Raw genomic sequence first — 13420 nt, forward strand, 5'->3', positions numbered from 1 at the left:
AACTTTAACCCCTACAGTTTAAAACCTTCTTTGTCTTGGTTTTAAACTAAAATGTATAATTCACTATAATTCAGCAAATCTTTAGGCACTTTCACATCCTGTTCGGTACGAGCCTCTGATTGGATAATTCCTGCAGGGCGATTATCTCCCAGCTGCAACAAGTTATTCACCCCCAACTGATGCAACCAGGAGATAAAATAAAACCTTTCTCGTAACTATTTTATTGTTAAAATATGCATGAGAACTAATAAAACCTGATTTTATGCATCCTGTCCTAAAGCTCGCCTTTAAAATCTGCAGGCTAATAATGATCATTTTTAAAATAAGTCTTAAATATGCACTTTTTAATGGTTCACGCCAAACAGTTAAGCCTAAAATTATTCACATCCTGCAGATTCTGACTGGAGGTTATTTTTTAAACTTACTAACATATTTTATCTGCTTGGAGGCGATATGAACGTTTTGGATCGGCGGACAGAGTCAGAGCAGGAAGCTGAAGATTAGGGTGATGGTAAAAGGCCTTCCAACCTCAAAGAGGGAAACTATCAAAATACCAGTCGTATGGAGCTAAAATGGGGCCATACAATTTGTACAAAATGAAAAAAAAATGAAACTGAAAACAAGATTTGAAACTGAAAATTTATTTTAAAACTGGGGGGGGAAAGTTTCAGACAGAAAAATAAAAGATTTGAAACTGAATAAAAAAGTTAGTCTGAAAAAAAACTTTTTAAAACTGGAAAAAAGATTTAAGTTTTATTTTTCAGTTTCATTTTTTTCCCTTTGAACAAACTTTATGGCCCCAATTTAGCTCCATACATTAGAAACATGCAGAAAGCTGTTCAGTTATTAGGAGAAGAGTCTGACTGTTGAGACAATAAAGGTTTCTATTTAATTTCCAATAAAAAATAATTTACTAAACCAAAACGACCAGGTTTGATTACGATAATTTACTTTTATAAATGTGTCTGCAGAGGTAGAGTTCTTTGCAGATATATTTTATAAAAATATACAGAAGAGAAATTAAATTATTTTTAATATAAATCTGCCAGGGGTGTGAATACTTTTGAACTTCACAGTAAAGTCACCAAATGTTGAATCCAAACTGAAAAATTAAAATTATTTCAGAAAGATTAAGAAAAAACAAGTTTGAGAGGAAAAGTTTCTTTTATTGATATAAAAGTTTCACAGTGAACATTTTTCCACTAGAACAACAAATAATAAAATGGCTAAAAATGGGTTTAAAGCACATTTAATGAATGCAAATTATTCAAGATGAGTAGAGACGAAGAGTTATTTTATTTATTTAGTTTCTGGCGTCTCTTTGCAGGAGAAATGATTTTATAAACAGATTAAAACATGAGCACATGTAGGAGATTATATCAGAGATTATAAAACATTTTTATATCATATTTGTTAGAAATCATAAGAACAATCAAGCCCTAATAAGTTACACCAACAAACTTTTTTTGTTTGTTTTTGTGGGTTTTTACAATGTTGGTTGTTTTCTAAAAGATTAAAGTCCTTCATCTTTGACCAGGTAATCTGGGAGGTTGTGGAAGGAGCTCACAGGTACGGTCAGAGACATGGCGCCGGGGTCAGAGGTCGAGGCCGGCGGGGGCGAGGGAAGCGGATCTGTGTGAATGATCTCATCCACAGCTGGGACTGCGGGCGCCGCTGCCGCCGCGGGGTGAGTCCGCAGGTGCTTGCGCAGGTACGCGGCGAACAGGAAGGCCTTCCCGCAGTGTGGGCAGCGGTGCGGTTTGCTGGCCGAGTGGATCTTCTGGTGCTTCCGCAGCCCCGATCGGTTCTGGAAGCCCTTCCCGCAGCTGTCGCAGACATGCAGCTTTTTGTGCTGCTTGGCATGTTCCTCCAGCTCCCCCAGCTGGCCAAACTCTGCGCTGCAGGTTCGGCAGACGTGCAGCGCAGCGGGGTCGGCCGGGTGGAGCGCCTCGTGGGCCTGAACCTCGTCCCAGGAGGCGAAGGTGGCGTCGCAGAGGGCGCAGGAGAACTGTGGCAGCGTGGTGTGGGGGGTGAAGCCGGTGGTGGAGGTGGAGGCTGAATCTTCTGGCTGCTCCGCCAGGTGAGTCCTTTCGTGCTTCCGCAGACTCGAGGAGACCACGAATGACTTCAGGCACTCCTCGCATTTGAAGGGTCTCTCTCCGGAATGAACCCGCCGGTGCTTGTTGAGGCTGGAGCGCTCAGTGAACGACTTGTCGCACTCGGTGCAAGAGAAGGGCCGCAGCCCGGTGTGCACCAGCATGTGGCGCCGCAGGTCCCAGGATGCCACAAAGGCCTTGTCGCAGCTCTGACACTTGTATGGCCGCTCCCCGGAGTGGACGCGTTCGTGCACGGCCAGGTCAGCCGGCTGCCGGAAGCGCTTGGAGCATTTGTCACAGGGGTACGGCTTGAACCCCATGTGGGCGCGCTGGTGCCGCCGGAAGCTGGATGGGTCGGAAAACATCTTGCCGCACTGGGGGCAGAGGAAGGGTTTCTCCCCAGAGTGCGTGCGCAGGTGGGACTGGTAGGAGGACAGCTGCGTGAAGCCTTTCCCACACTGCTCACACTGGTAGGGCTTGTTCTGGGAGTGGATTCTCTGGTGGCACGCCAGCGATGACGAGCGGGAGAAGGCCTTGCCGCAGTCGGAGCAAAGGAACGGCTTCTCGCCGGTGTGGGAACGCTCGTGGTTCTTCAGGTCCTTCAGCTCCGTGTACGTCTTCCCACATTCCTCACAGGCATACGGACGATGGCCCTGATGGTTCCGTTTGTGCTTCCTGAACACAGAGGGGTCGGCAAAACTCTTCCCGCATTCGGCACAGAAGTATGGCTTCTCTCCAGTGTGGGAGCGTTCGTGGACCTTCAGCTTGGACAGGGTGGGATAGCTCTTGTTGCAATGGGGGCACGAATACGGTCGCTCACCGCTGTGCTGCGTCGTGTGGATCCGCAGGCAGATAGCCTGCATGAAGGCTTTCCCACACTCAGGGCACACGAAGGGTTTCTCCCCGGTGTGGGAGCGGCTGTGGTTGCGCAGCTCCGTGGTCGTCTTGTACGCCTTGTGGCAATCCGGACACTGGAAGGGCCGCTGGGAGGAGTGGGTGCGTTCATGCTTGGAGAGCTGAGCTTTGCTAGAAAATGTTTTGGTACATTCAGAACATGCATGCTGCTGTTGTTGCTGCTGCTGTTGCTGTTGCTGCTGCATTGCATGCGCTGCCAGCTTGTGGCTCTGCAGAGCCGACATGCTTTTGAAAGTCTCTGTGCATGTGGAGCATTTGAAGCTGGGTTTGGCTTTTGGAGGTCTGCCTCTGCCGCGTTTTTTAACCGGCTGATCCCTCACAGCCTCTTCTTCTTCTTTGCTGTCATCATCCTTCTCTGGGGGGGTAAACTGCTCTGCAGGAGGCGGGCTGCCAGGCTGAGGGGAGGCCATTTTTATTTCTAAAAGCAGATCAAATTAAAAACAGATTTGCAGTAAGTATAAAATAATTATAACAGGAAATAGATGAATTAATGTTGATCAGATGAGTTGAAACTGCAAATAGAACATCCTGGAACAGAAAAGGTAGCACATAATCACAGAAATATGTGGGGATGCTGTTATTTATTCTCAAAATGGCTGGCATTAGGACCTCAGGGACAATAAGCTAACCGCTTTGATGACAGAGGAAGTCGCTGCAGTGACAGCTGTGCAGACACGGCTGCCACCGCAACAGACTGCACTTCTGATTAAACCCTCCATGTCAGCGGGATGGGGGCGCGACGTGCGGGACACGACATGTATGTATCCGCCGCTGCTAGCTGTCAGGCTATTCATGTTGACTCAAAATGGTTGGCTTTAGGACCGCTGGTTGCTCAGATCAGACCGCAGATCTCAGGAACGGACGCCGCTAAAACCACCAACCTTTCCCCAAAGCGTTCTTTAAAACAAAAACGATCGGTTCTTACCGGAATCGGTTCATAAACAGTCGGCAGACTGAGTCCCGGAGAGACGGTAGCTTTAACTGCGAGAGTCGCTGTTTACTGGAGGAGGTGTCGCGTCGGCACTAGGACCCTGATGACGACAGCAACGAGCCAGAGAGTGTGCATCAATAATGTGTTTAATGTTTAACTATTAAAATAAGATAAAAATAATATAACCACTTCCAGAATAAAAAATATTTTAAATTAATATAGTAATATTTGTATTCTTACGTCTACACGGTAGCATCGCTAGCAACGTCAGCTATTTAATGTAGGCGTCTCAGACAGCTACATTAAACAATTTCCGGTACTTCCTATAAAGTTTAACATTTTAATGTGACTTTTTTTTATTTATTCATTTATTTTATTTGTCTAAATCTCAGGGTTACCAAGTGTTTGCCTTGATAAATAAACAATTATTAGCCCACTTAGCTGGGTGCTGCTAAGACGGAAGCATTTCGCTGCTACACATTTCCTGTTTCCTAGCAACCAGAGCGATGTGGATGGAAGAAGAAAGGACAGTTTGATAAAAGGGTTTGTCGTTTATATGAAAAATAGGTTAAAAAACAGACAACATAAGTGCAGGCATTAAAAACATCTCCAGGTATTTAATCTTTAATACGTTCTTCGTCGTGAAGCCTGTATTTTATTGAAGGACGGATGTTTGTTTAGCTAACTGGGGGCCGCTGTCCTCTTCTAACTGCTCAGTTACAACTGACTTTACTGTAATATTGTTTTACTCTCGGCAAACATATTAATATGTTTTATTAAATTGTAGATAGCCGCTGTTTTCTGGTTATTGGTCCAGTTTGTAAAACAGGTGCAGACATGTTAGCCTGTAAGTAAAACCCACTCAGTTTAAAAGGGACGTTAAATTGATTATGCAGGTTTATATAGGAATAGAATAGTACGGAACAGGATTAGGGCCATAAAAAAAGCTTTCATACTTTTTTTCTCTGAATTTTTATTTTTTTCCCCCACTGATTAACAACATATATATATATACATATACATATATATATATATATATATATATATATATATAGAGAGAGAGAGAGAGAGAGAGAGAGAGAGATCATATAAATATGATCTAAATAAATGGAATAAAAAAGGTAAAAGGTACATTCTAGTTTTTTTGTGTTTTTTTAGTTGATGAATACTGATTGTAATTTTGCCTCAAGAAGTGATTTCAGTGATTAACAAGATGCAGAACACTGACATAAAATATTCATCCTAAGGTTTTAGTATTTATTAGAACAACAATAAATACCTGAGATTTTAAAAAGGAAAAAAATATTTAAAATACACAAAATTAAAAATTAAAATAAAAAAGGAGTAGTAATTCATTTTCATGTGTAGAAAAAAAACTTTTCATTGTCCACATTAAGAGTTGCAAAACAACTCAGTGACATAAAATCTTCATCATAAGGTGTTTTTTTTATAACTTAACAATTTCTCAGTTTAATATTTGGCAGATTTGTTTCTTCTGTTGGTCAGTAATCATCTAACTCTCTTTTCCAGATTTCTTCTCGTGGTGTCGTGTGAAATGGTTCCTGGGTCCTGCAGAAGGATCTGGATTCCTGTCACAGGAAATAAATTGCAGAACTAATGCGACGGTTGCGTGCTGGGCTGCCGTGTCACAGGCAGGACTGGGATTTCTTACTGCAGACAGCGTCCCAACATGTCCAGCCCGCTGCAGCGCATGGATGCTCATCATCCACTAGAGGACGACCGCAAATTCAAATGCAACGAATGTGGGCGTGGCTACAGACACGCCGGCAGCCTGACCAATCACAGACGGACTCATGAAGTGGGTTCGTTCCTGTGCTCCATCTGTGGGAAAGAAAACTGGAACGCCTCAGCCATGAAGAACCACCTGCGCAGCCACGCCTCGCTTAGGAAGTACTCCTGTGCCGACTGTGGGAAATGTTTTCGTCTGGCGGCGCAGCTGCAGACGCACCAGACGGTTCATCTGCCCTGCAGATCCACACAGGGCAGGGAATGCGACCAGCAGCCTGAACGTAACGAGGACGCAGACATCGCTGCGATTCCCACGTTGCAGCCAGAGCGCTGCAGCGAGGCGCCAAAGAGACCCTTTCACTGCGACCAGTGTGGGAAGTCCTACATCCACCAGCGCAGCCTGACCAATCACAAGAAGAGCCACCAGCTGGGCGTGTTTGAATGCACCGTCTGCTTTAAGCTGTGTGGCAACATGGCCGCCCTCTACAGCCACCAGAGGACCCACAGGACGCGAGGCGAGATGGATCAAAGTGCAGCTACCGGGTCAGAACCGGACCTGTTCCATAACCAGAAACGGGACACTCCGGAGAATTTCTGCCTCCTGTGCCAGGTGTTTTTTCCTGAAAATAGGGAATTCCAGGAGCACATCCAGCTGCACAGGTCTTCGCCTGAGCCCGATGTTTCCCTGCCGGAGTCCGGCTTCAGTCCATCTGCTGCAGAGGTTCTACAGAACTTTGATCTGAGTGGGTTTGACGGTCCGGATGCAACAGACGCTGCGGTAATCAGCTCATCACGGAGCGCTGTAGAAGAAGAAACGTCTGCTCCTGATCCGGATGAGAGACCCTTCAGGTGTCACACCTGTGGGAAGAGCTACCGTCACTCCGGAAGCCTCATCAACCACCGGCGCTCCCACCAGGTGGGCGTGTTCCGCTGCGCCGTCTGCAGGAAGCAGTACCCCCACCTGGCCGCCCTCAGGAGCCACCTACGCCTCCACCGACCGCGGCGGCCATCTTCCCTGCCGCCCGCAGAACACAGCTGGTTCTGCCCGGAGCCTGTGAGCCAGCAGAACCAGACCGGGTTTGGATCAGATCAGGAAAACATGGCCGCCGACAACGCAGACGGCGAAACGTTCTCCACTCGGGGTTTCTGCTCCAAGGTTGCCATGGCGACGCACATGTGCGCGGACTGCGGCGAGATGTTTGCAGACGTAGCCGGGGTCAAATCCCACAGCTGCATCCTGCTGCACCAACACACACCTGCTGACCGGCCCTACAACTTAACCTTTGACCCCAGGGACGCCCAAAGCCCGGAAACAACAGAGTTCAACTACTTTGAGCAGGGTTGCCATGGGAACAGCGCCGGAGAAGATGAGGATCCCGACGAGGACGATGACTATCAGTGCTCAGTGTGCGGGATCAGCTACAGCAGCATGGCGGCCCTCAGGAGCCACCTGAGGGGCCACACCCGGTCCGACGGCGGTCCGCAGGGCGCCGACCCCACACAACCAGAGTCCGGAGAGATGCTGATCTGCAGCAGCTGCGGCGTCTCCTGCATCAGCTACAGCCACCTCAGCAGCCACGACTGCGCAGCCAAGCAGGAAGTGAAGGTCACCGAGGAGGAGGAACTGAGGCCCGGTGGCGGTGGCGGCGTGGAGCGCCAGCATCGCTGTGATCAGTGTGGGCGGTCGTACCGCCACGCCGGCTCGCTGCTCAACCACAAAAAGTCCCATAAAACGGGCGTGTTCAGATGCTCCGTCTGCCAGAAACGCTTCTACAACCTGCTGGCGCTGAAGAACCACCAGAGGTCACACTTTGACCTCAAGAGGTCGGTGCATCGACAACGTATTGATTCATTGATCGATTATTCTGACAGTTAATCAGATAAGAAAGTGATGCATGCTATAGGTTTTTCATTTAAAGCTGCAGGACGTGATTTTTATAAAATATTTTTTTTCCATGTTTGTTAAAATCGTCAGATAATCAGAAACAGATAATCTGAGAAAAGATCGATCTCGCTGAGCTGCTAATGCAATCTACAAAAACAACCAATCAGAGCCAGGATGCGGGTCTTAGTGCTGTCCATCACACTTGTGTACGTGCTGATAAATGTGTTAAGGTGGGAAACAACAAAATTGTTTATCTGCCATCGTGTGTAGCCATGCTAACTAGCCTTAGCATTTGTAACTGTGTTGCAGTGTAGCAAAGAGCAAGGGATACAGATAAGTAGGAGAGTGATTGACAGCGCTTAGACCCTCCTCCTGACTCTGATTGGATGCTTCTGACTGACTGATGTATTGATATCTACGTATCTAGATAGATAGATGGATAGATAGAAAGAAATGAGTGGGGGAGGAACTGCACCTTGGAGGCGGGGCTAGGTCCATCCAGGCGTTTTGTAGCTGACTGGTTGCTATGGAGATCAAATGATTTCTCAAAAAGGCAATAAAGAATCAATAACATTACAACATGATGGAAAGATAAAGTCTATTTTAATGACATTGCCCCTTTAAATAATGAACTTTTCAGTGTTTTTGTAATGTAAGGTTGAGGTTTGTGGTGATGAACTGAGATGTTTGGTGTTTGTTTCTGCAGGTTTGCCTGTCAGGAATGTGGAAAAGCCTTCAAGCTCCAGAAGCAGCTGCTGAACCATCTGAGAAAACACAAACAGAACCGAGCCAAAACCCAGGATCTGAGCGATCCGGTCCAGGTTGTCCTGCCGGAGGGAAGATGGCGGCAGGCGGCAGCACCGGATGGCGAGAAGCGGCCGTTCTCCTGCGACCAGTGCGGCCGAACGTACCGCCACGCCGGGAGTCTGGCCAACCACAGGAAGTCCCATCAGACGGGCGAGTTTTCCTGCAGCGTCTGCAGCAACGTTTACTGCAACCAGCTGGCCTTGAGCAACCACCTGAGGATTCACCTGGCCAAGAGGCTCCTGTGCCAGCGCTGCGGCAGAGGCTTCAGGGGCCCGGCGCAACTGCAGGCGCATGTCTGCGCTGCGCTCAGACCGAACGCCGCCGCAGGCCGGACGGGCCGGACGGGGCTCAGGTGCAGGAAGTCCTCCGACCAGCAGGCGGCGCCCTCCTGCGAGGAAGAGGAGCGGCCGTTCAGGTGCGACCTTTGCCCTCGCAGCTACCGGCATGCCGGCTCGCTGCTCAACCACAAGAGGACGCACCAGACGGGCGAGTTCAGCTGCACCGTCTGCGCCAAGCGCTTCACCAACCGCGCGGCGCTGCGCGGCCACGCCCGCATCCACAGGAACAGGAAGTACGCGTGTGCGGCGTGCGGAAAGGCCTTCCGCCGCGCCAGCGTCCTGCAGAACCACCAGCGGCTCCACGGACCGGCGCCGAGCTTCCAGGATCAGACCGGGCGGAAGAGGCAGCGCTGCCTCAGGGGTCAGGAGGTCACAGCGCCCCCTGCAGTCCAGGAAGAGACAGGACAGAAGTGCTTCAGGTGAGTTTATGAGATATTTATCCACAAACATAAAAACTGTGAAAACCACAGAGATCTAAAGACTAAAACCTGACTCAACTAAATAAAATAACTTTAACATGTTTTCACTCAACAGTAAAAAAGTATTTGGTAGAAAATCTACTCAAGTACTGAGAAACTGATCAAATTATCAATCATTTCATATTTTAAATTACTTAATCTTACAGATTAAAATATAAAGTTAAGTGGAAAGTTTGGAATTTTAAAGACAAAAATGACAATAATTTATAAAAGTAACACAAAAAATAACAAAATCAGACAAAAGAAAATTTTTCAAAATCAGTTTCTTTCAATAAAAAAACTGATGAAAGTTTAACAAAAGCTGCAGCTGTGTGTCTGAGTTTGTTGTTCATTCAGTCGGGAGAAAATCCAGAAATTTTACTTAAGTAAGAGGAGAAATACGTCATAATAAAATTACTCAAGTAAAAGTAAAAGGTACAGCTTAGGAATACTCCTAAAAGTACATTAGTTAAAAAAAGTTACTCAAGTAACTGTAACTAGTTACTACCCAGATCTGACACATTTTTATCTATTTTTCAGGCTCATGATGACAGTTTCCACTAATATGTAAAAAATGTATATTTTGTATAAAAGTTACACACTGCAGCTCTAAATAAAATGGATTAAAATTGGATGGGAGATTTTCTGTTTGAGGCATCGGCTGGTTCCAGTCTGAATGTTTGTGACTCAGGTGTGACCTGTGCGGCCGCTCGTACCGCCACGCCGGATCGCTGCTCAACCACAAGAAGTCCCACGCCGCAGTGATGCACCAATGCAGCTTCTGCCTGCGGACGTTTCCCGACGCCGTCGGCCTGCAGCTGCACGCCCAGATCCGCCGCCAGTGCTGCTCCGAATGCGGCAAAACCTTCTGCCTGGCGGCGCACCTGCAGAGCCACATGGTGGCTCACGCCAGGAAGCCGGCCGCCACCACTGCCGGGTCAGACCCTAACCCTAACCCTGACCCGCAGAGCGAGGACAAGAGCCACGTGTGCGAGCACTGTGGCCGCGCCTACCGCCACGCCGGGTCGCTACTCAACCACAAGAACAGCCACAAGACTGGCCGCTTCTCCTGCGCCGTCTGCCGCAAGGAGTTCTCCAACCTGATGGCGCTGAAGAACCACCGCCGCATCCACACCGAGCCCCGGCGCTACCAGTGCCTGACCTGTGGCAAGGCGTTCCGCGTCTCCACGCAGCTCGTCTGCCACCGCCGCATCCACACCAAGGAGAAACCGTTCGACTGCCAGCGCTGCGGGAAAACCTTTTCCAGCAAGTCCAACCTGAGGCACCATCAGAAGCTGCACCAGAGCGCCGCGCAGCCAGGCAGCGACCTGGAGGCCTTCCTGTGACATCATGCTGCACAACATGATGACGGGATGAGGATCACTGCTGACATAAATACATCACACCTCACCGCCGCCATCTTGGATGTGGCACTAGAAGCGCGTCTTTATGTTCATGATATTTATCCTGTTATTATCAGTAATTGTAAGCAGTATTTCCTCAGAAAGATTTCCTTGGTGTTCAGAGACGTGGTGGTTCTGGAAGGTCCGGTTAGCAGGTAACAGAATTCTGTCTTTATTCAGCGTGAATCCAGGTGAGTGTGACTGACTCAGCAGAAACCTGCAGACTGAATCTGAACGTTTTCATATCCTGATGGACCAAACTAAAACTATAAACTCTGTTTATCTGTTAATAACGACATTCAGAGCAACTAAATACCTCCTGGGTTTGGATGAGATCCGGAGCCAGAATATTAACCAGTTCTGCTGATATTAGTAACCGGTTTACGTATCAGGGTCACTGCAGAGTGAAAACAATGAGAAAACTTCTCAAAAATTTGCAAGAGAAAAATCACAAATTTAGAGAAAATGTCTCGACTCTTGAAACTGAGAAATTTTCATGTTTTTTCTTAGATTAAGTTGAAAATATTTGACTTTTTTGGAGTGAAATTGCTCCTTTTTTCCATCTGCAGTGTCCCTGATTCGCCGTCGTACTTTCTGCCTAATGGATGTATTTGATTATTTATTGCTGTATTATGTGTGTATTTTACTAGAAAGTTTTCTGACTGCTGTATAAATATCATGTAGCCTTTAAAACATCAGTCAGATGATGATGATGATGATGATGATGATGCCCTCTGAAGGATCAACCTGACCTCTGGTGAAGATGCATAAAAATCCTTAAATGTAATAATCTGTAATAAACTTCTCATATTGATACTTGCAGCAGGTCGGCTAATGGTTGCCATGGAGACTGAGAGTTGCCATTTTTAGCTTCAGCTCTCTCCATGCACAGAGCCAGAAAAAACATGGCTCCTCATCCATACGTCGTCTCTGTGTCGCGTCATAATTATTCCCCAGGGAAACAAAAAGTAATGGATTATTAGTCAGACGTTTATTTTAAAGAGGATCAAGAGAATTGTGCCATTTTCTCTTTTAAACTAAACTTTAGTTTCACTTTAAGGCTTTTTCTGTCGTCTTTTCCAGAGAGGTAAAAGTATCAGTGAAAACCTGAATGATTTATTTCTTCACTCGTGGCATTTCAGACGTTTTTTTAGCTGAATCCTGATGCATTATGGGAGCATAAACCTGGTTGCTCCTTTCATTTTAACTTTAAAACATGAAGAAAAATAACAAAACAGAAAAAACTTTTTCCAATCTTAAACATTTTTTGATTTTTTGACATGATCTCAACCAAAAATGTTCTTAAACTGTTAATTCTGTTTTTTTATATTTGTTGCCTTTATATGTGACTATTTAATGATCTCTGACCTCATTTATGAAATACCTCAGAAACCTGTTGCCGTTGGAAACAGAAACACTCAGACTCTTTGGTTCATGATGCCACTTCCTGTTTATACAAATGTGTCCTGAGGACAGGAAGTCCGTGGCGGTTCGGTCCGGTCCGGTCCGGTCCGTTGTCCAGCAGAGACAGGTCAGTGTTGGGTTGGGACATTATGACTGTCTTTTATTGTTATTAATATTTATATTATTATTATTATTATACTATATGCAGGTTGTGAATTCTGATGAAAATGTTGTTCGGACCTCATTTAATGTTTCTTCAATGGGAGAAAAATGAAATATCTAATAAAAACAACATTTACTGAGTGATTTGACTCTTGTGATCAGAACCTCATACTATGTTATAAATATAGAAGTTTTTCTAAAGGGTATAAAAAAACAGGGCAAAAAAAGGTACATTTATGATTGTTTAATAAATGATGCGAGACAAAGAGCCTCTTGTGGCTCCAGATCTAACAGATAAAAACTCAGATCTTAAAATGAAGCTTAATTTTTATTTTATTAAAGAAAAACATTGAGGATAAAAAAATTAAATTGGTTCAAGGAACCAATTAGCAACAGTTTCTTTGCCAGAATGTGTCATAAGAAATTAATCTAGTATTATCTCAGTAGCAGAGGGGCTCTGGCCCCCTGCTGGCCCCCGTCTAGAACCACCTATGTTCACAGAAACTGAAGTTATGATCAAATATTCAATATGAACAAAGTTAAACACCTGAAATGCGTCATTCTGCCCAGCAGGAAGGTTCTGGGTTCGAATCCCTGCCTGCCTGAGGTTTATGTTTCTCCTCATGCCGTTTCCTCCAACAGTCCAAAAACAGGAGATCCAAGAAAACAGCAAGAAAGTTTCAATGTTTCTGAATAAAAACACAACAAACATCCACAAACGTTGTCAGTTTTATTGTGAAAATATATTTGCTACACAAAGGTTTGAAGTCAGAGAAGCCAGTGCATGTAGGGAAGAAACGAAGCAGGAGAATAAAAGCCAAGTGTTAGTTATCGCTCTGCAGCATTTCACTAAAAACCTTCACTGGAGTCCCGTTGAAATGCGCTTCTCTCCCTCAGTCGGTGTGTTGCTGCGCTGCGAGTCGCTTAAAAAAATAAATAATATACACATCTTCTAAAAAAAAATAAAAAAACTATTTGTGAAGTGATTCCTCAATGCAGTTAAAAACTACCTTGAAATTAGCTCAACAGTTTGTAAAAACCACGTCTGTTACAATCTGATAAAAAATCTTTTATCAAAGTGAACAAACGAACCCACTTTGCTGCTTTTAGCCGTAAAGTCACAGAAACATGTGGGAAGAGCGTCCAGGTCGCGAGGAGGAGCTCCAACTAAAACACTGCAGGTTGTTTCCCGCTCCGCATTCCTCGCAGCATTCCCACATGTTAGCAGTTTGGAGTGAGTGTCTAGAGTTTCACGCATCCTGTCCTGCCTCT

General features: G+C 45.9%; 2 protein-coding genes across 5 annotated transcripts; one reads left to right on the plus strand and one right to left on the minus strand.

Moving 5' to 3' along the window:
* Positions 1 to 1149: 1149 nt before the first annotated feature.
* On the minus strand, positions 1150 to 4067 carry znf668 (zinc finger protein 668). The gene is made up of 2 exons (XM_032574349.1): positions 3937 to 4067; positions 1150 to 3429 (listed from the first exon to the last, which is right to left on the minus strand). The coding sequence occupies exon 2, from the start codon at positions 3419 to 3421 to the stop codon at positions 1514 to 1516; it is 1908 nt and encodes a 635-aa protein (XP_032430240.1). The 5' UTR covers positions 3422 to 3429; positions 3937 to 4067; the 3' UTR covers positions 1150 to 1513.
* znf646 (zinc finger protein 646) lies at positions 3504 to 12288 on the plus strand. Of its 4 annotated transcripts, none has more exons than XM_032574346.1 (4): positions 3504 to 3768; positions 5473 to 7515; positions 8283 to 9140; positions 9871 to 12288. In XM_032574346.1, exons 2-4 carry the CDS (start codon positions 5633 to 5635, stop codon positions 10523 to 10525), a joined length of 3396 nt encoding a protein of 1131 aa, XP_032430237.1. In that variant the 5' UTR covers positions 3504 to 3768; positions 5473 to 5632; the 3' UTR covers positions 10526 to 12288. The 4 variants fall into 4 exon arrangements, with proteins under 4 accessions (XP_032430237.1, XP_032430236.1, XP_032430239.1 ...); XM_032574345.1 differs by lacking the exon at positions 3504 to 3768 and adding an exon at positions 4425 to 4555; XM_032574348.1 differs by lacking the exon at positions 3504 to 3768 and adding an exon at positions 4425 to 4555 and having other exon boundaries at positions 9720 to 9945.
* The last annotated feature ends 1132 nt before the right edge of the window (positions 12289 to 13420 follow it).

Source organism: Xiphophorus hellerii, chromosome 10 (assembly GCF_003331165.1).
Source record: "Xiphophorus hellerii strain 12219 chromosome 10, Xiphophorus_hellerii-4.1, whole genome shotgun sequence".
In the NCBI taxonomy this organism is placed as follows: domain Eukaryota; kingdom Metazoa; phylum Chordata; class Actinopteri; order Cyprinodontiformes; family Poeciliidae; genus Xiphophorus; species Xiphophorus hellerii.